Source organism: Balaenoptera ricei, chromosome 1, assembly GCF_028023285.1.
Source record: "Balaenoptera ricei isolate mBalRic1 chromosome 1, mBalRic1.hap2, whole genome shotgun sequence".
NCBI lineage: Eukaryota > Metazoa > Chordata > Mammalia > Artiodactyla > Balaenopteridae > Balaenoptera > Balaenoptera ricei.
Genome location: NC_082639.1, coordinates 54,490,994 through 54,514,093, shown reverse-complemented (window position 1 = coordinate 54,514,093; position 23,100 = coordinate 54,490,994). Strand labels below are relative to the sequence as shown.

Sequence of the window (23,100 nt, the reverse complement as noted above, 5' to 3'; positions counted from 1 at the left end):
AAATAAAAGAAAAAGGAAAAAAATTTTTTCCCTGTGATGGGAACTCTTAGGATTTCTCTCTTAACAACTTTCATATATAACATATCACAGTATTAATTATATTTATTGTGTTGTACATTACATCCCTAGTACTTATTTATCTTATAACTGAAGTTTGTACCTTTTGACTACCTTCATCTCATTCCTCCTCCCGCCACCCTGTGCCTCTAGTAACCACAAATCTGACCTCTTTTTCTATGTGTTTGTTTGGTTTGGAGGTATAATTGACATACAACACTATGTTAGTAGTGTACAACTGGTGTACAACATAGTGATTCGATATTTCTATACATCACATAATGATCACCACCATGAGTCTAGTTACGATCTATCACCATAAAAAAATACCACATTATTATTGATTATATTCCCCAAATGTACAATTCATGCCTGGGACTTACTTATTTTATAACTGGAAGTTTGTACTCTTAATCTCCCTCACCAGTTTCTCTCATCCCTCCATTTCCCTCCCCTCTGGCAACCACCTGTTTGTTCTCTGTATCTATGACCGTTTCTGTTTTGTTACATTTGTTCATTTATTTGGTTTTTTAGATCCCACATATAAAAGAAATCATATGATACTTGTCTTTCTTTCTCTGACTTATTTCACTTAGCATAATACCCTCTAGGTCCATTAATGTTGTCACAAATGGCAGTTTCATTCTTTTTTAATGGCTGAGTAATATTCCATTGTATATATATATATATATATATACCACATTTTCTTTATCTGTTGATGAGCACTTACGTTGCTTTTAATATCTTGGCTATTGTAAATAATGCTGCAATGAACATAAGGATGCATATATCCTTTCTAATTAGTGTTTTTCTTTTCTTTGGATAAATACCCAGGAGTGGAATTGCTGGGTCATATGGTAGTTCTATTTTTACATTTTGGAGGAACCTTCACACTGTATTCCATAGTGGCTGCACCAATTTACATTCCCACTAAACAGTGCACAAGTATTCTCTTTTCTCTACATCCTTGCCAACACTTGTTATTTCTTGTCTTTTTGATAATAGCCATTCTGACATGTATGAGGTGGTTTTGATTTGCATTTCCCTGATGATTAGTCATGTTGAGCATCTTTTCATGTGCCTGCTGGCCATCTGTATGTCTTCTTTAGAAAAATGTCTGTTGAGATACTCTGCCCATTTTTTAATCAGGTTGTTTGGTTTTTTGATGTTGAGTTGTATAAGTTCTTTGTATATTTTGGATATTAACTCCTTACCAGACATATCATTTGTAAATATCTTCTCCCATTCAGTAGGTGGCCTTTTTGTTTTGTTGATAGTTCGCTTCGCTATGCAAAACTTTTTTGGTTTGATGTAGTCCCGTTTATTTATTTTTGCTTTTGTTTCCCTTGCCTGAGGAGATAATATCAAAAAAAATATTACTGAGACCGATGTCAAAGAGCTTACTGCCTATGATTTCTTCTAGAAGTTTTATGGTTTCAGGTCTTACATTTAAGTCTTTAATCCATTTTGAGTTTATTTTTGTGCATGGTGTGAGACTGTAGTCCAGTCTGATTTTGCATGTAGCTGTCCAGTTTTCCCAGCATCATTTATTGAAGAGACTGTCTTTTCCCCATTGTATATTCTTTGTTGTAGATTAATTTCCCATATAAGTGTGGGTTGGGTTCACTTCTGGCCTCTCTCTTCTGTTCCTTTGATCTATGTGTCTGTTTTGGTGCCAGTACCATACTGTTTTGATTACTGTAGCTTTGTACAATAGTATAGTTTGAAATCAGAGAACACAAAACTCTACCTTTGTTCTTTCTCAAGATCGTTTTGGCCAGTTGGGTTTCTTTTTTGTTGGAAAGTATAAAATATTTAGAATTGAGTGATAATGAAAACATGTCGGCACTTAGAGGAAAAAATTTATACGTAAACGCTGCATGATACTAGAAGAGTTCTTGGGGACTTCTCTGGCAGTCCAGTGGTTAGGGCTTTGTGTTTCCTTTGCAGGGGGTGCAGGTTCAATGCCTGGTTGGGCAACTAGGATCCCAAATGCCACGTGGCACAGACAATAAATAAATAAGTAAATGAGTTCTTAGTGGAAAACTTATATTTATAAATGCATATATTGTAAAAGAAAGAATGACTGAAAACTAATGAGCTGAGCATTCAACTAAGAAAGATAGAAAAAGAACAGTAGGACAAACCCTAAAAAGTAGAAGGAAATAGTAAAAAATATAAACAGAAATTATTACATAGAAATGGTTAATTAAAAGAATAACAGCATCTCATTCACCTCTTAGCCTACAGGCTCCAACTTGATCTGGCAATAACTCTTTTAGAAAAAAATTAACTAGTATGTGACAACTTAGATAAGTAATTTGAACCTCTGGGTCAAGGTTTTCCTCAACTCTTTTTTGGTTTGGGACCAAATGATGCCTCAGATGTGTGCCAACTGTAAAGTATATGTATCTAGAAGCAGCATGATACTGGTCTCAATCTGTTTGAACTTTAGATTAATTTATTAATAAGCAATCATAGCATCAAGGTTAATAGCACAGTTTTTGCAGCCAAATGGCTGGATTTAGATCCTGACTCTGCCACTTACTAGCATTGGGGCTTTAGATAAATTTTATGACTATTCTGTGCCTTTGTTTCCTCATCTGTAAGATGGGAATAAGAGTGACTATCTCAGAGCTGTGCAGATTAACTAGTTAATATATATAACATTTAAAACAGTGCCTGGCCCTAAAGGCACTTTACAAGTGTTAGCCGTTATCGTCATCATCACTGATTATACTTCTAAATGTTATAGTCTATTGAAAGCTATCTTCATTAGTTAGAGAAAGGGCTTCTGGGAGCCTTACCAGAAAGTCCAAATACAATTTTGAAATTAGTCCAGATTCAGTGATGGTACATTTATCACCAGTGTTTTGTGAAACTGCATTTAAAGGGAGTCAAGTACACAATTATTAATCATACATAACCTAGCAAGAAAAAGACTATGTAGAATCCACAGTCCTTTAGCTATGTTAATTGCTACTAAAATGGAATGAAATAAGGAAAGTGATTATTAAGTAACTGGAAAACTCTTGGTGATATATTAGAGTCTACTCAACAAGTCTTTGATAACTGATCCAAATGTTATTCTTTGAGACATTAAAACTCCTCCTCTTTAACAAATGGAAAGAATATTAAAAACATAAGTCCTTCCATGAGAAGATTGAGATTAATGCTATTGATTATGTTTTATAGGATGTGATATCTGACTAATCCTCTTACTATAATCAAAATGTTTAGAAAGGCCTTAAACACCTGGTGAAAATTCAAATAAAGCATTCTTTTGCTATTTCTCACCTAGCGTTACTGACTGCTCGTGCTAAAATGTGAAAAATAATTACAAGTTAAAGGAACAAAGTAATTTTAATATTGTGGAGCTTTATTGAATGCAGATAGCATAATACAAAATTCAGGAAATTAGTATTAACCTTTAGGCAAAGATTTTATGAAATAAAGTTTTAATGTGCACTGTGGCTTTCATTAGTGTTTTTTTCTAAGAAATATATTTTTTAAGAGACAGATTTTTTTTTTTTTTTTTTGGCTGTGTTGGGTCTTCATTGCTGCGTGCAGGCTTTCTCTAGTTGCAGCGAGCGGGGGCTACTCTTCGTTGTGGTGCACGGGCTTCTCATTGCAGTGGCTTCTCCTGTTGCAGAGCACAGGCTCTAGGCGCATGGGCTTCAGCAGTTTCAGTGTGCAGGCTTCAGTAGTTGTGGCATGAGAGCTCAGTAGTTGTGGCTCCCAGGCTCTAGAGCACAGGCTCAGTAGTTGTGGCACACGGGCTTAGTTGCTCCACAGCATGTGGGATCTTCCTGGACCAGGGCTCAAACCCGTGTCCCTTGCATTGGCAGGTGGATTCTTAACCACTGCACCACCAGAGAAGCCCAGAGAGACAGATTTTAATAGACTTATTTCCTGAAAGTTTTCTAAAATCATAAATAAAATATTATTACTCTTTTTCCCTTTCATCTTTTATTAAATAAACTCTTAACCATATTTATTTATTCTGTTTGGAATTTAAGGATACCAACAAATCAAATAATGAAAAGTTAATAAACAAGAGAGGTGACTAGTACTTTAGCAAAATTTCTAAACCACAAGTTTTTCTCTTTTTGGTATTAAAGACTATTTTGAGATAACAATTTAGTTATGACATAATTTTTTTGAGAGAAAGCATAATGTCCAAAGTAACAATGAGGGAAATTATCGTTAATCAGTTTCTGAACCAACTCCCTCAATGAAATTGTAAATGCCAGAGAATAGAAAATAATACTATAAATAATCTTTTCCTCTAGTAATAGGTGCAAATAAGAGTAATGGAATAAAAATTAAATGAAGGAAGAAATGGAAACCAGCATTGGATAGTCTGCTCCAGACAATATATCAATGTTTCTTAATGTGTTAATAAATTACATTTAAATTTTAAAGAAATTGCCTTCATGTTATCTGTGTATTTGGTTTCATCTGGAAGTATTGGATCCTCCTGCAGTATTATCTAGAACTATACTGTCCAATACATGTACATGTTGAGCATTTGGAATGTGACTCAGATGAATTGAAATGTGCTATAAGTGTAAAATACACACCAGATATTAAAAACTTGATGTGAAAAAAAGAATATGAATTACCTCATTAATAATTTATACTGATTATGTGTTAAAGTTAGAATATTTTGGGTATATTGGGTTAAATCAAATATTCAAATTTATTTCACTGTTTTTCCTTTTTTTAAAAATTTTGCTAGTAGAAGATTTTAAATTACATAAGTGGCTCACATTACATTTCTTTTGGAGAGTATGAGCTAGTTTTTCATGGTACATTGTATCAAACAATTTTTTAGAAAAATAACAAGAATATTGAGTAAATAATAGTTCCTGTGCCAGTTGTTGACCAAATGGAACTACGTTAAAATGTGTAGTGCGAGGAGGGCGTCAATGTTTATACGTTATAAAAAGTGGTTTCTCCTGTTTTTCACTAGTAGTAAAGAGTTTGGATTATTAATTCATTTGCTTGTTTCAATAAACTTTTATCAAAGGCCAGTATATGTAAAACACTGATATTCTTTAACTATGCTAATGTGTCCTCAAATACTCATTCATCGAATATGTTTAACATATATTGTGCACATAGCACTATAAAGTACTGTAGAACAAAAATCTATAAATGGTTAGCTCATAAAACAGTTGTCCACTTGACTACTAATAAGTGCAAACATCATGTTCTACTATAAAATCGCATTTACATGTCAACCCAGCATACATTTGAGGGATTATAACTTAATTACATTTGTATTTCCATTTGTGCTTCTGTCAACTTGTTAAAGTTTAGCTAAGCGATGGCATTAGATAACTACATAGTATTTTAAATGGATAGAATTTATTTCTTTTATTAATATCTAAAATAAATACCTTAATGAATGAAATATTTTAGTAGGCACCGAAGATCTTAACAAGAATTTACTAAATCAATATGCATTTTTAACCTGAAGTATAGTTGATTTACAATACTGTGTTAGTTTCAAGTGCACAGCATAGTGATTCAGTATTTTTTCAGATTATATTCCATTATAGTTTATTAAAAGATAATGGGTATAATTCCCTGTGCTATATAGTATATCCTCATTGCTTGTCTATCTTATATATAATTGTATCTGTTAATCCTATACCCTAATTTGTCCCTCCCTTTTTCCCTTTCCCCTTTGATACCCACAAGTTTGTTTTCTGTATCTGTGCGTCTGTTTCTGTTTTGCATATACATTCATTTGTATTATTTTTTTTAGATTCGACTTATAAGTGATACCATACAGTATTTGAAATATTTTCATAGGCACTAAAGATCTTTCCAAGAATTTACTAAATCAATATGCATTTAAACAGTCAGGTACTTTTACCCCTAAAATCGTATTTATTTTACTGTGATATCCTGAGGAACTCACTATTTTCTAGATATTAGTATCAACAATCCCTTGTTGTTAACTCTGAGACAAAAAAAAATAGGGGTTAAATAATGCAAGCTGGAAACTTTAATATATTTTTGATTAAAATATATATATATATATTTTTAAGGAACCAGTTGGTTGCTCTCGTGAAATCCCTTTTTTCTTTTTAAACACCTTTATTGGAATATAATTGTTTTACATTGTTGTGTTAGTTTCTGCTGTATAACAAAGTGAATCAGCTATATGTATACATATATCCCTATATCCCTTCCCTCTTACGTCTCCCTCCCACCCTCCCTATCCCACCCCTCTAGGTGGTCACGAAGCACCGAGCTGATCTCCCTGTGCTCTGCGGCTGCTTCCCACTAGCTGTCCATTTTACATTTGGTAGTGTATATATGTCCATGCCACTCTCTCACTTCATCCCAGCTTATCCTTCCCCCTCCCCATGTCCTCAAGTCCATTCTCTACAACTGTGTCTTTATTCCTGTCCTGCCCCTAGGTTCGTTAGAACCTTTTTTTTTTTTTTTTTAGATTCCATATATATGTATTAGCATACGATATTTGTTTTTCTCTTTCTGACTTACTTCACTGTATGACAGACTCTAGGTCCATCCACCTCACTACAAATAACTCAATTTTGTTTCTTTTTATGGCTGAGTAATATTCCATTGTGTATATGTGCCACATCTTCTTTATCCATTCATCTGTCGATGGACACTTAGCTTGCTTCCATGTCCTGGCTATTGTAAATAGTGCTGCAATATACATTGTGCTACATGACTCTTGTGTGTGTGTGTGTGTGTGTGTTGGCAGAGCCAGCTGAAGCTTTACTCTGAAAAAGATACTTGGATTGGCTTTTAGTTGGGGGCGTGAGCAAGAGAGGGAGCCCCAGGCAGTTGACTCCCCCCGGGGTGGGCTAAGGACGGGGCTGAGCCTCAGGTCTCTGGTTCCGACACTCCCCCGCACAACTCCTTCTTGCAGGAGCAAGTGAGTGGGGAGGCTGGGAGGGATCGCAGGAGTCTTTCACTTGGTCAGGACGTCAGAGGACTCAGATACCAGCTTCCCATCATGGGTCTCAATCTTCTTCACAACCACAGCCTTGGAACTGGTACGGCTGAAGGAGCTAGAGCCCCCTCCAGCGCCCAAGCTGGACTGGTAGGAGCTCAGGCCGTAGTTGAGGCCAGGGGTCCCGTAGGCTGAGGTCAGCCCACCTGAATACCCGCTGGTGGTCTTGGTGTGGATACTCACGTTCTGCATCCCAGACTCCAGCCGGCTCTCCTTGCCCTCCAGCAGCTTGCGGTAGGTGGCAATCTTCACGTCCAGGACCAGCTTGACATTCATCAGCTCCTGGTACTCACGCAGCTGCTGTGCCATGTCCTGCGTGGCGGTTCTCAGAGCAGCCTCCAGCTCAGCCAGCATGGCCTGAGCATCCTTGATGGCCGGCTCACCACGCTGCTCAGCATCAGCAATGGGGGCCTCCAGGGAAGCCCTCTGGCCTTTGAGGCCCTCAGTCTCAGCCTGAGTCAGTTGATGTTCCAGTTCATCTCAGAAATCTCTGTCTTCGTGTGATGGAGGTCATCCCCGTGCTTCCCAGCCAATGTCTGCAGCTCCTTGTACTTGATCTGGTACATGGTCTCAGCCTCGGCCCGGCTGTGGTTGGTGATCTCCTCATACTGGGTCTTGACCTCGGCGATGATGCCGTCCAGGTCCAGAGAGCGGCTGTTGTCCATGGACAGGACCACGGAGGTGTCAGAAATCTGCGACTGCATCTCACAGATCTCTTCTTCATACAGTTGCCTGTAGAAGTTGATCTATTCAATCAGCCCTTCCAGGTGGGACTCCAGCTCTACCTTGTTCATGTAAGCTTCATCCACATCCTTCTTGATGATGACAAATTCATTCTCCATGTCTGCGCTTTTGGATCTCTTCCTCATACTTGGTCTTGAAGTCCTCCACCAGCCCCTGCATGTTGCCAAGCTCCACCTCCAGCTTCAGCTTCTCCTGGACCACGGTTTCCAACTGATGCCAGAGGTTGTTGATGTAGCTTTCAAACATGTTGTCTGTGTTGCTCCAGGCTGGCTTCTGCTGCTGCAGGAGGTTCCATTTGGTCTCCAAAATCTTATTCTGCTGCTCCAGGTGTCGCACCTTGTCGACGAAGGAGGCAGATTTGTTGTTGAGGGTCTTGATCTGCTCCTTCTCCTGGGTGCGCACGGCCTAGATGTTGGGGTCCACCTCCAGCTTGAGGGGGCTCAGCAGGCTGTGGTTCACTGTGACAGCTGTGATGCCTCCCAAACCCAGGGCCCCACCATAACCTCGAGCCAGACTCATGCTGGTGCCCAGGCCACCCCGGAAGTTGCTGCTGCTGCCCACCCAGGAGAAGCCCGAGGAGCTGGTAGCTGAGGCTCGCGCCCATCTCTGGAGCTCGTTTAGGCTGTGCTCTGAATCCCCTCTCCTCGCACACCCCAAAACAATGGTCTCTTGCCTCAGGCAGGTCCAGACTTTTTCCCGGACTCCCTCCCGGCTAGCCGTTGCGCACTAGCCCCCTTCAGGCTGTGTTCACATAGCCAACCCCAGTCCTCTCCCTGGGATCTGACCTCCGAAGCCAAAGCCTCAGCTCCCAGCCCCCACCCGCCCTGGCGGGTGAGCAGACAAGCCTCTCGGGCTGATGAGTGCTGGTCGGCACTGATCCTCTGTGCGGGAATCTCTCTGCTTTGCCCTCTGCACCCCTGTTGCTGTGCTCTCCTCCGTGGCTCCGAAGCTTACCCCCGCTACGCCCCGTCTCCGCCAGTGAAGGGGCTTCCTAGTGTGTAGAAACTTTTCCTCCTTCACAGCTCCCTCCCAGAGGTGCAGGTCCCGTCCCTATTGTTTTGTCTCTGTTTTTTCTTTTTTCTTTTGCCCTACCCAGGTACGTGGGGAATTTCTTGCCTTTTGGGAAGCTTGAGGTCTTCTGCCAGCATTCAGTAGGTGTTCTGTAGGAGTTGTTCCACATGTAGATGTATTTCTGATATATTTGTGGGTAGGAAGATGATCTCCATGTCTTACTCCTCCACCATCTTGAAGGTCCCTCCTCATTAAAATATTTGATAAAAAACTAATGTATTTTAAACTAATTATATTATCAAAGTGGATTTATCTAGTTTTTCTTTTTAATATACCAAGCCCCAATGGAAATTTTATTCAAAAGATTATTTCTTCTATATAATGTAATCATGAATAAAAAATTAGGTGACTGGTAAATTTAAAAAAAAACACTACCTATTGAAAGGTTATCCACAATAGTGAAAAAATTTTCCTGTAGCAAATTTCAGGATACTTTTTCTTTACCTACTCTTCTTTCATTTGTCTACCCTTTTATTTTCTATTGGAAAGTTGGTGATTTAAATTCTATTTAAAATTTGACAGTTTTTGCCTTAACTTTATGTTCTTTTTATTGCACACATATAGGAAAGAGGAAAAACTGGAATCACCTCAGTATAACCGAAAGAAAGGAATCTACTACACAAGACAATGATGAGTAAGTTTGTTGTTGCTGAAATAATATACTCGTGTGTCTTAAAAGAAAAAGGTCATATTTGTTAAAGTGATGATTTAAGATAAATCATTTCTTTGCAGAAATGAATAGTTTATACCTGAGTAGAAGTATTTTTTCTTAAAGAAGTAAAATACTTTATTTATGATGTGTTTTGCCATGTTCATATGATGGTGATATATGATACCTTTATTTTAATACCCATTTAGCCCAGTTTCCCCAGCCTATGCATAAGAGACTAGCTTAGGGTAAAACTGAGGGAAACACCCTCTTTGGATTTACATGGATGGACAAGTAATACACTGTCTTGGAACATAATTGCTGGTTCAAGAGCTAGGAACACAGTGAAGCCAGCAGAGTAAGGAATCTAGAGGAACCTAGAAGGCTTATCGGCCATCAATCATTTTCATATTGGCCTGTCAGGGGTGCCTTGAATGAAGTCATTATGTGTAGGAAGCTACTGCCTATGTATTCTGGGAAGAATATTTATATCTATCCACTGAGGCTGGAAAAATTGAAATAAGCAGAACAGGGGGTTAAAGTTTTAAAGTACTTCATATGTTCAGCTCATTTACCTTTCCAGCTGTATCTTCTGTGTGCCATACAATATGATGGATGGGTAAAGATGAGGAAAATGAAACATCTACCCATTGGGAGCTTATGGTCTCATGTTGTAAGTTAATGTATCTACTCTAACTTAGAAATGGGTTATGGGTTATGTTTCAAAATGTTATTTATTTAAATTGAAGTATAGTTGATTTACAACGTTGTGTTAGTTTCAGGTGTACAGCAAAGCAATTTAGTTTTATATACATATATATATGTGTGTGTATATATATATATATATGTTATTACAACCTATAGATTATTACAAGATATTGAATATAGTTCCCTGTGCTATACAGTAGGTCCTTGTTGTTTATCTATTTTATATTGAGTAATGTGAATCTGTTAATCCCAAACTGCTAATTTATCCCTCCCTTCCCCCAACTTTTCCCTTGGTAACCATAAGTTTGTTTTCTATGTCTGTGAGTCTGTTTCTGTTTTGTAAGCAAGTTCATTTGTATCATGTTTTTTTAGATTCCACATATAAGTGATATCATATGATATTTGTATTTCTCTGTCTGACTTACTTTACTTAGTATCATCTCTAGGTCCTTTCATGTTGCTGCAAATGGCATTATTTCATTCTTTTTAATGGCTGAGTAATATCCCATTGTGTATATACAACACACCTTGTTTATCCATTCATCTGTCGATGGACATTTAGGTTGCTTCAATGTCTTGGCTATTGTAAATAGCACTGCAATGAACATTGGGGTGCATGTATCCTTTCAAACCATGTTTTTATCTGTATATATGCCCAGGAGTGGGATTGCTAGATCATATGGTAGCTCTATTTTTAGTTTTTTAAGGAACCTCCATACTGTTCTCCATAGCAGCTGTACCACTTTACATTCCCACCAACAGTGTAGGAGGGTTCCCTTTTCTCCACACCCTCTCCAGCATTTATTATTTGTAGACTTTCTGATGATGGCCATTCTGACTGGTGTGAGGTGATCTCTCATTGTAGTTTTGATGTGCATTTCTCTAGTAATTAGCGATGTTGAGCATCTTTTCATGTGCCTCTTCGTCATCTGTATGTCTTCTTTGGAGAAATGTCTATTTAGGTCTTCTGTCCATTTTTTGATTGGGTTGTTTGTTTTTTGGTTATTTAGCCACATGAGCTCTTTGCAAATTTTGGAGACTAATCCCTTGTTGGTTACATTGTTTGCAAATATTTTCTCCCATTCTGTGGGTTGTCTTTTCGTATTGTTTATGGTTTCCTTTGCTGTGCAAAAGCTTTTAGGTTTAATTAGGTCCGATTTGTTTATTTTAGTTTTTATTTCCATTACGCTATGAGTCAGCTCGAAAAAGATATTGCTGCGATTTATGTCAAAGAGTGTTCTGCCTGTGTTTTCTCTGTGAGTTTTATGGTGTCCAGTCTTACATTTAGATCTCTAATACATTTTATTTTTGTATATGGTGTTAGAGAATGTCCTAGTTTCATCTTTTTACATGTAGTTGTTCGGTTTTCTCATCACCACCCATTGAAGAGACTGTCTTTTCTCCATTGTATATTCTTGCCTCCTTTGTTGTAGATTAATTGATCATAAGTGCGTGGGTTTATTTCTGGTCTCTCCTGTTCCATTGATCTGTGTCTGTTTTTGTGCCAGTACTGTACTGTTTTGATGACTGTAGCTTTGCAGTATAGCCTGAAGTCAGGGAGCCTGATTCCTCCAGCTCCATTCTTTCTCAGGATTGTTTTGGCCTTCAGGGTCTTTTGTGTTTCCATACAAATTTTTAAATTACTTGTTCTAGTTCTGTGAAAAATGCTATTGGTAATTTGATAGGGATTGCACTGAATCTGTAGATTTCCTTGGGTAGTATGGTCATTTTAGCAATATTGAGTCTTCCATTCCAGGTGTACGGTATGTGTTTCTGTTTGTGTCATCTTCAGTTTCTTTCATCAGGGTCTTATTGTTTTTGGAGTACAGGTCTTTTTCCTCCTTTTGTAGGTTTATTCCTAGGTATTTTATTCTGTTGGATATGCTGGTAAATGGGATTGTTTAATTTCTCTTTCGTTGTTAGTGTATAGAAATGCAACAGATTTCTGTATATTAATTTTGTATCCTGCAACTTTACCAATTTATTGATGAGCTCTAGTAGTTTTATGGTGGCATCTTTAGGATTCTGTATGTCTAGTATCATGTCATCTGCAAACAGTGACAGTTTTACTTCTTTTACTTCATTTCCAATTTGGATTACTTTTATTTGTTTTTCTTCTTGATTGCTGTGGCTAGGACTTCCAAAACTATGTTGAATAAAAGTGGCAAGCGAGGGCATCCTTGTCTTGTTCCTGATCTTAGAGGAAATGCTTCCAGCTTTTCACTGTTGAGTATGATATTAGCTGTGGGTTTGTCATATGTGGCCTGTATTATGTTGAGGTATATTCCCTCTACACCCACTTTCTGGAGAGTTTTTATCATAAATGGATGTTGAATTTTATCAGAAGCTTTTTCTGCATCTATTGAGATGATCACATGCTTTTTATTATTCATTTGTTAATGTGGTGTTTCATGTTGATTGATTTGCTGATATTGAAAAATCCTTGCATCCCTGGGATAAATTCCACTTGATCATGATGTATGATCCTTTTAATGTATCGTTGGATTTGGTTTGCTCATATTTTGTTGAAGATTTTTACATGTGTGTATTGGCATGTAATATTCTTTTTTTGTGATATGTTTGTCTGGTTTTGGTATCAGAGTTACGTTGACTTCATAGAATGAGTTCAGAAGTGTTCCTTCTTCTACAATTTTTTGAATGGTTTCAAAAGGGTCAGTTTTAACTGTTGTCCAGATGTTTGGTAGAATTTGCCTGTGAAGCCATCTGATCCTGGACTTCTGTTTTTTGGTAGTTTTTAAATTACTGTTTCAATTTCAGTAGTTGTGATTGGTCTGTTCATATTTTCTGTTTCTTTCTGGTTCAATCTTGGGTCTGAGTGTTTTTTAAATCATTTGAGTGAACCCTAGAATGCATTTTCCATACAAATTGTGTTATTATTTGTGGTTATAACCTCAAGTCAGGGCTACAAGTCTATTTTTTTCATAATGTAGGTGAAGTATAGTATTAATCAGTAGTAGTCTAGATAAAAACATATGGAGAGTGCCACTTAGAGTACAATAGGGACAAAGGGAAGAGTTTTCTCAAAGAGGTCTCCTTCTTTGACAGCTTCATCTATCACCTGTACCCCTTTATCTGTTTTTATAGCTGCTTTCCCTAGCCATACTCCCCCCAGTTCCAAATATTTTCATGTGCCCTATCCCACAGATATTTTTGTTGTTAATTACCGTTCCTCCTTCCTCTAAGCAAAGTTCCAATTTCCTTGGTGAAACCAATCTCAACTAGATATTAAATGAGAAGCATTACTTTTTTGTTTAACTCATTTAATATATTTTAAAAGAGACAATAGGTGTACATAATAAAAACTCAAACTGTACAAAGGGATATATAGAAAGCAAGTGGCAAGTAACAATTTTTGAGTCACATATAATCTTGTATTTGAAAGCAATTACCTGTTAAACCAAATTAATCTCTGATACAGTTGTATGAAATATAACAAACTTAGAAGTAAAAGTAGACAGGCAATGAGAAAATATTTTTGGACAGTAGTGATACCATGTAAGCAAACCAGACTTACCTGTTGCTTTCCCCTGAATCAGCTCCACTTAAGCTATCCTAACTTTTCATAGTGTTTTTCCTTTTTTCTTCTTCTGAACCCATCAATCTGCTTACAGCTTGACATTTTTTTTTAACTTTTTGTTTTATATTGGAGTATAGTTGATTAACAATGTTGTGTTATACAACAAAGTGATTCAGTTATACATATACATAGTAGCTCCCATAGCAGTGAGCTTTCAAGTAGCAAGGGAGGAGCAAGAACCTTTGTTATGGGTCACTTAGGAATTTGCCAATATTTATTTAATTTCCCTCAATATTTGTTTCTAAAGATCCCTGTTATTTATGTATATCACTCCATGACTTGGTGTTAGAATTAATGAATTTAAGTACAAGCCAAGATATCTTACAATGTATAAAAATTATGTGTTTCTGATTGTTTTTTTCCACCCATCATAAAATTACTCAGACCTAGTCAATAGAGCTGTTTTATTAGCTTTAGTAATAAGCTCTTTATTTATTCCATTTGTTTAGATTTGTTCTATTATTCTGTAAAACCATTCTAAAGACTTAGATTTTTTAAAACCTGAAATAAAACCAAACATTTTGTATTTTTAGATCAATTTTAAATGATTATAACATTTTATGTTTTGTTTTGGCAATTGTATTAGGTTGTGGTTTTCCAGAGAAGCAGAACCAATAGCAAATGTACATACATATAGTAATATAATAATGACAACAAAAATGTATTACTGATGTAATAATTATTAATTAATAATAGATTAATAATGAATTATATATACAATTACCTATATAGATAGACTTATTATGAGGAATTGACTCATGCAATTATGGAGGCTAAGTCCTACCATGTACCATCAGCAAGCTGGAGATCCAGGAAAGCCAGTGGAGTAATTTCAGTCCAAGACTAAAGGCCTGATGACCAGGGAAGCCAATGGTGTAAATCTCAGTTCAAGGGCAGAAGAACAATATCCCAGCTAAATCAGGCAGGCAGGGAACCCATCCTCCCTTCCTCTGCTTTTTCTTCTATTCAGACCCTCAGTGCATTGAATGATGCCCACCCACATTGGGGAAGGCAATTTACTGAGCTAATATTACGAAGACGGTTGCATAACAGTGATTTTCTAACCCTATCATTCTTTCTGTTAGCTGGCCTTTTTGAAATTCATGAGTTCATAGTGATATAGTGTCTTTCCTTGCCTCCCCCTTTCCATATTTGCACTCCTTTTCAAACAGTAGATCTCTGGCTCCTATTAGCAGCAGTCCATTTGCACACTTGCTTATTCCTACAATATACACAAAATAGTTTCAGAATTCCTGCACTGCTAAAAACAAACCTACAAAAGCATTTTTGTTTGTATTCTTTTTTGTCTTTAGTTTGAAGGTATATAGTCAAATTACTGTGTTCAGAACTACTTGGATTAGTTCTCCATATGAAGAATTAGTCAGTCATGTGAAGTAGTTAGGTTAGCTTGTTGATGTTTATATGCAATTTTGATTTTTTTTCTCATCCTTTTTTATTTTTGTTTTTTGACTATGTAAAACAAGTGATATGGTTCCAAAAGTCAAAACTTTACAAAAAAGTATACATAGAGATGTGTTACTATTCCCTGCTGCATTCCTTCTGTGTAGTCCCTATAAGTAACCAAATTAATTAGTTTCTGGTTTACCTTTCATATGTTTATTTTTATAAAATTAAGCCATTTCATTTATTTTATCTCATTTCTCTTCTTATACAGAGATAGCATACAATTTATACTCTTTCATACTTCGCTCTTTCCACTTACGAATATGTCCTGAAATCACTGCCTGTTAATCGACTTGGCAAGTTTTAAATGTAAGAATTCTCCAGCAGGAAAATATAGTTCCGTGTTTTAGGTAAATTTTTTTTTCCCAGAAGACAGGCAATTAGTGACATGTCAATAAAGCTCAATATGTCGATAAAGTTTGTTTATAAATTAAACAAACACCTACACATTAATATTTTATGTGAACTTCCATATTCTTTATTCTCTAAAAGGAAAATATATAATTCACTGCCATTGGTTTTTCTTCCTCTTTGCAATTTCTTGCTGCTGCTGGCACTGCTACAAAAAATGCAGTAATGGTGACTGTCCTTCTATAAAGTTTATTTTCATATAATTGTAGGTTTGTCATTTTGAGAAGTAGAACATAGATCATGTGTACCCTATTCCCACTTTCCTGACATGATAACATCTTGCAAAGCTGTAGTACAATATCAGAACCAGGAAACTGATGTTGATACAATGCACCAATCTTTATTCAGGTTTCTAAATTTTACAATACATATTCATTCATATATGTGTGTATGTTCTATACAATTTTATCACATATGTAGTAGGTTCATGTATCCACCACCACAGTCAAGATACAGAATAGTCCTGTCACCACAAGGATCCCTCCTGCTGTATAAAGTGTATTTTCAATCACTGGTTTATTCTCTTATAAGCAGAAGAGTAACTTTTATTTCTATACTAATCCAAATAAGACCTATTTAAAAGTAATGTTATGCCATAAATGGGTTTTGTTTTTTGTTTTTTATCTATACAATTTAATTGTGACAAGTAACCACATTTCAGAATTCTGATTTTCTCTTTACTGTATTTTAAGTATTTAATCAAAAAACAAGAATACTGACTTATGGGTCATTTTCTGCTTAAATGAGGGTCTCTGGGGGTAAGTTAGTTGAAAATGTTTATCAAAAGCTTACGATGAAGATATAGTTATGCCTATATCCTGTAGGTGATCAAAGACTAAGAGGCAAACCAGTATTTACTTCCATTTTCAACTGTTTAAAATTCTTGAAAGGAAAGAATGAAAACTTTCCTCCAAACATCAGTAACAAGACAAGCGTGCTCACTTTCACCACTGGTATTCAATATTTTACTGAAAATTCTAGCCAGAGCAATTAGATAAGAAAAAGAATGAAAAGGCATCCAACTGGAAAAGAAGAAATAAAACTATCTCTATTTGCAGATGATGTGATCCTATAGAGAGAGACTCCCAAAGAATGCACAAGAAACTGCTAGTACTAATAAACAAATTCAGCAAAATTACAGGGTATATGATCAATACACAAAAATCAGTTGTGTTTCTATACACCTGCAGTAAACAATTTGGAAAGGAAATGGAGGCAATTCTATTTACAGTAGCATTTAAAAGAATAAAATACCTAGGAATAAATTTAACCAAAGAGGTGAAAGACTTGTACACTGGAAACTGCAAAGTATTGCTGAGAGAAATTAAAGAAGACCTAAATAAATGGAAAGACAGCCTGCGTTCATGGGCAGAAGATTTAATTTGTTAAGATGTCAATACCTCTACCCAAAGTGATCTACAGATTCAGTGTAGTGCCTATCAAAATTCTACACCATGTACAAAAATTATTCAGTCATAAAAAGGAACGAGGTTCTGATACATGCTACAAACACAATGAACCTTGAAAGCATATGGTAAGTGAAATAAGCCAAATGCAAAAGGACAAACATTATACAATTCCAATTATATGCAATATCTAGAATAGACAACTTCAAAGAGACATAAAGTAGATCAGAGATTACCAGAGGCTAAGAGCTATTGCTAAATGTTACAGAGTTTCTGTTTGTGGTAATAGAATAGTTTTGAAAATAGATAGTAGTGATGGTTGTACGATGTTGTGAATGTAACTAGTACCACTGAATTGTACACTTTAAAATGGTGAAAATGGCAAATCTTATATATATTTTGCCACAATAAGAAAAAATTTTTTCAATTAAAAACTAGCTACAGGGACTACTTGAATATGCACTGTCTGGCAAGAAAGCAGAGTAGAAGGATGTGAACTCACCCCTTCTTACAGAAACATCAAAATCACAACTAACTGCTGAACAACCATCAACAAAAAATGCTGGAACCTACCAAAAAAGATACCGTACATCCAAAGACAAAGAATATGCCACAACAAGATGGTAGGAAGGGCACAATCACGAAAAAATCAAATTCTACACCTTCCTGGTGGGCGACCCACAAACTGGACAATAATTATACTGCAGAAGTTCTCCCAGAGGAGTGGAAGTCCTGAGCCCCAGTCAGGCTTCCCAGCCTGGGGGTCTGGCAACGGGAGGAGAATCTGGCTTTGAAGACCAGTGGGGTTTGATCGCAGGAATTCCACAGGACTGGAGGAAACAGAAATTCCACTCTTGGAGGGCACACACAAGGTCTTATGCACCAGGAGCCAGGGAAAAAAGCAGTGACCTCATAAGAGACTGGGCCAGACCTACCTGCTAGTGTTGGAGTGTCTCCTGCCAAGGCGGGGGGTGGCTGTAGCTCAACTGCGGGGACAAAGACACTGGCAGCAGCAGTTCTGGCAAGTACTTATTAGCATGAGCCCTCCTGGAGATCGCCATTTCCTCCCCAAGACCTAGCCCCACCCAACAGCCCATAGGCTCTAGTGCTGGGACACATCAGGCCAAACAACGAACAGGCCAGGAACGTAGCCACACCCATCAGCAGTCAGGCTGCTTAAAGTCTTCCTGAGCATGGCCCTGCCCACAAGAGGGTAAGAACCGATAAACCTACCTAAGGAGACAAAAGACCTGTAGTCTGAAAGCTATAAGAAGCTGATGAAAGAAATCAAAGGTGACATAAACAGATGGAAATATATACCATGTACTTGGATTGGAAGAATCGATATTGTCAAAATGATTATACTACCCAAGGCAATCTGCAGATTCAGTGCAATCTCTATCAAATTACCAATAACATTTTTCACAGAACTAGAACAAAAAAATCTTAAAATTTGTATGGAGACACAAAAGACCCTGAATAGCCAAAGCAAACTTGAAAAAGAAAAACAGAGCTGGAAGAATCAGTCTGCCTGACTTCAGCCTATACTACAAAGCTACAGTCATCAAAGCAGTATAGTACTAGCACAAAAACAGAAATATAGGTCAATGGAACAGGATAGAAAGCCCAGAAACCCACACACCTATAGTCGTTTAATCTATGACAGAGGAGGCAAAACTATACAATGGAGGAAAGGTAGTCTCTTCAATAAATGGTGCTGGGAAAACTGGACAGCAACATATAAAAAAATGAAATTAGGACATTCTCCAACACCATATACAAAAATAAACTCAAAATGGATTAAAGACCTAAATGAAAGACTGGGTACTATAAAACTCTTCGAGGAAAACATAGGCAGAACACTCTTTGACATAAATCACAGCAATATCTTTTTTGAGCTGACTCCTAGCATAATGGAAATAAAAACTAAAATAAACAAATTGGACCTAATTAAACCTAAAAGCTTTTGCACAGCAAAGGAAACCATAAACAATACGAAAAGACAACCCACAGAATGGGAGAAAATATTTGCAAACGATGCGACTGACAAAGGATTAGTCTCCAGAATTTACAAAGAGCTCATGTGGCTCAATAACAAAAAACCAAACAACCCAATCAAAAAATGGGCAGAAGACCTAAATATACATTTCTTCAAAGAAGACATACAGATGACCAAGAGACACATGAAAAGATGCTCAACATCGCTAATTACTAGAGAAATGCACATCAAAACTACAATGAGAAATCACCTCACACCAGTCAGAATGGCCATCATCAGAAAGTCTACAAATAATAAATGCTGGAGAGGGTGTGGAGAAAAGGGAACCCTCCTACACCGTTGGTGGGAATGTAAAGTGGTACAGCTGCTATGGAGAACAGTATGGAGGTTCCTTAAAAAACTAAAAATAGAGCTACCATATGATCTAGCAATCCTACTCCTGGGCTATATCCAGAGAAAAACATGGCTTGAAAGGATACATGCACCCCAGTGTTCATTGCAGTGCTATTTACAATAGCCAAGACATGGAAGCAACCTAAATGTCCATTGACAGATGAATGGATAAAGTAGGTGTGGTACATATATACAATGGAATATTACTCAGCCATTAAAAAGAATGAAATAATGCCATTTGCAGCAACATGGATGGACCTGGAGATTATCATACTAAGTGAAGAAAGTCAGAGAAAGACAAGTATCATATGATATTGCTGATATGCAGAAACTAAAAAAAAAAATGATACAAATGAATTTATTTATAAAACAGAAACAGACTCACAGACCTAGAGAGAGAACTTATGGTTACCAGGGCGGAAGAGTAGGAAGGAGGGATAGATTGGGAATTTGGGATTGACATGTACACACTGCTATATTTAAAATAGATAACCTTGGTCAGCTAATCTGTGACAAAGGAGGCAAGGATATACAATGAAAAGACAGTCTCCTCAGTAAGTGGTGCTGGGAAAACTGGACGGCTACATGTAAAAGAATGAAATTAGAACACTCCCTAACACCATACACAAAAATAAACTCAAAATAGATTAGAGAACTAAATGTAAGACCAGACACTATAAAACTCTTAGAGGAAAACATAGGAAGAACACTCTTTGACATAAATCACAGCAAGATATTTTTGGATCCACCTCCTAGAGTAATGGAAATAAAAACAAAAATAAACAAATGGGACCTAATGAAACTTAAAAGCTTTTGCACAGCAAAGGAAACCATAAACAAGACGAAAAGACAGCCCTCAGAATGGGAGAAAATATTTGCAATTGAATCAACGGACAAAGGATTAATCTCCAAAATATATAAACAGCTCATGCAGCTCAGTATTAAAAAAACAAACAACCCAATCCAAAAATGGGCAGAAGATCTAAATAGACATTTCTCCAAAGAAGACATACAGATGGCCAAGAAGCACATGAAAAGCTGCTCAACATCACTAATTATTAGAGAAATGCAAATCAAAACTACAATGAGGTAGGCTTCCCTGGTGGCACAGTGGTTAAGAATCCGCCTGCCAATGCAGGGGACACGGGTTCGAGCCCTGGTCTGGGAAGATCCCACATGCCGCGGAGCAACTAAGCCCGGGCACCACAACTCCTGAGCCCGCACTCTAGAGCCCGCGAGCCACAACTGCTGAAGCCCGCACGCCTAGAGCCTGTGCTCCGCAACAAGAGAAGCCACCGCAGTGAGAAGCCCATGCACCGAAGAGTAGCCCCCGCTCGCCGCAACTAGAGAAAGCCCACGCACAGCAACAAAGACCCAAAGCAGCCAAAAATAAATAAATAAATAAATAAATTTATAAAAAACAAACAAAACTACAATGAGGTATCATCTCACACCAGTTAGAATGGGCATCATCAGAAAATCTACAAACAAGAAATGCTGGAGAGGGTGTGGAGAAAAGGGAACCATCTTGCACTGTTGGTGGGAATGTAAATTGATACAGCCACTATGGAGAACAGTATGGAGGTTCCTTAAAAAACTAAAAATAGAATTACCATATGATCCAGCAATCCCACTACTGGGCATATACCCAGAGAAAACCATAATTCAAAAAGACACATGCACCCCAATGTTCATTGCAGCACTGTTTACAATAGCCAGGTCATGGAAGCAACCTAGATGCCCATCGACAGACAAATGGATAAAGATGATGTGGTACATATGTACAATGGAATATTACTCAGCCATAAAAAGGAACGAAATTGGGTCATTTGTTGAGACGTGGATGGATCTAGAGACCGTCATACAGAGTGAAGGAAGTCAGAAAGAGAAAAACAAATATCGTATATTAACGCATATATGTGGAACCTAGATAAATGGTACAGATGAACCGGTTTGCAGGGCAGAAATTGAGACACAGATGAAGAGAACAAACATATGGACACCAAGAGGGGAAAGCGGCGGGGGGTGGGGTAGTGGTGGGATGAATTGGCCGATTGGGATTGACATGTATACACCGATGTGTATAAAATTGATGACTAATAAGAACCTGCTGTATAAAAAAATAAATAAAATAAAATTCAAAAATTCAAAAGAAAATTAAATAAAATAGATAACCAACCAGGACCTACTGTATAGCACAGGGAACTCTGCTCAGTATTATGTAATAACCTAAATGGGAAAAGAATTTGAAAAAGAATAGATACATGTGTATGTATAACTGAATCACTTTGCTGTAAACCTGAAACTAACACAACATTGTTAATCAACTATACTCCAAAATAAAATTAAAAAAGAGAAAAACAGCTACAGGAACAGCTAAAGAAAACCTCCTTGAGAAAGCTTTTGCGAATATAATGGAATAAATAGACCTAAATACAGAAAAAAAATTCTTTTGACAAGAAATGTCCAATTTTTTATATTGTTCAGATTTTTTATTTAACCAGTCTTTCTTCAGAGAAAATGCCATTAATTAATTTTGATGTGCATAAGAATCTCCTGGAAAAACGTATTTCTAGGCCCCATCTAGTGATATTCTTGATTAGTAGATCTTTTTTTTTTTTTTTTTTTTTTTTTTGATTAGTAGATCTTGAATGCAGCCTAGTTTTTAAAAAGTTGTATCTTTACCAGTCTCACCAAGGAATTTTGATGCCAGTGGTGAGTTACGCTTTGGGAAATATTATTATAAACATAGGTCAGAAACACCTCAGTTCAGCATCTTTTCATGTGCCAGTTGGACATCTTTGTCTTCTTTGAAAAAATGTCTATTCAGCTTCTCTGCTCATTTTTTAATCAGGTTTTTGTTGTTGTTGAGTTATATGCATTCTTTATATATTTTGGATATTAACCCCTTATTGAATATATGATTTGCAAATATCTTCTCCCATTCAGTAGGTTGCATTTTCATTTTGTTGATGGTTTCCTTTGCTGTGCAGAAGCTTTTTAGTTTGATGTAGTCCCATTGATGTATTTTTGCTTTTGTTTCCCTTGCTGGAGAAGATATATCTAGAAAGATATTGCTAAGACTGATGTCAAAAGAGTATACTGTCTAATACACAGTTGGTGGGAATGTAAATTGGTGTAGCCACTTTGGAAAACAGTATGGAGATTCCTGAAAAAATTAAGAATAGGACTGCCATATGATCCAGTTATCCCATTTCTGAGTATTTATCCAAAGAATACAAAAGTACTAATTCAAAAAGATATATGCACCCTTATGTTCATTACAGCATTATTTTACAGTAGCCAAGTTATAGAAGTAACTTAAGTGCCCATCAGTGGATGAATGGATAAAGAAGATGTGGCATAGCATATATATATACAATGGAATACTACTCAGCCATAAAATAAAAAGATGAAGTCTTGCCATTTGTGATAACATGGATGGACCTTGAGGGTATATGCTAAGTGAAATAAGTCAGAGAAAGACAAATACAATATGATTTCACTCATATGTGGAATATAAAAAACAGAGAAACAAAAAAACAGAATAAATGAACTAAACAAAACAAACATGTAGATACAGAGAACAGAGTGGTT

The 23,100-nt window shown here is 36.9% G+C and overlaps 1 protein-coding gene and 1 pseudogene across 3 annotated transcripts in view; one reads left to right on the top strand and one right to left on the bottom strand.

The window, feature by feature from the left end:
* ITGB3BP (integrin subunit beta 3 binding protein) overlaps window positions 1–23,100 on the top strand; it is an 85,346-nt gene that overhangs the window by 42,224 nt on the left and 20,022 nt on the right. For all 3 annotated transcript variants that reach the window (XM_059923968.1, XM_059923960.1, XM_059923975.1), the window contains exon 4: window positions 9,440–9,509. In XM_059923968.1, coding sequence (XP_059779951.1) covers window positions 9,440–9,509 — 70 coding nt within the window. The remainder of the gene's footprint in view (window positions 1–9,439; window positions 9,510–23,100) is intronic.
* Window positions 7,019–9,334, bottom strand: LOC132347113 (keratin, type II cytoskeletal 8-like; annotated as a pseudogene).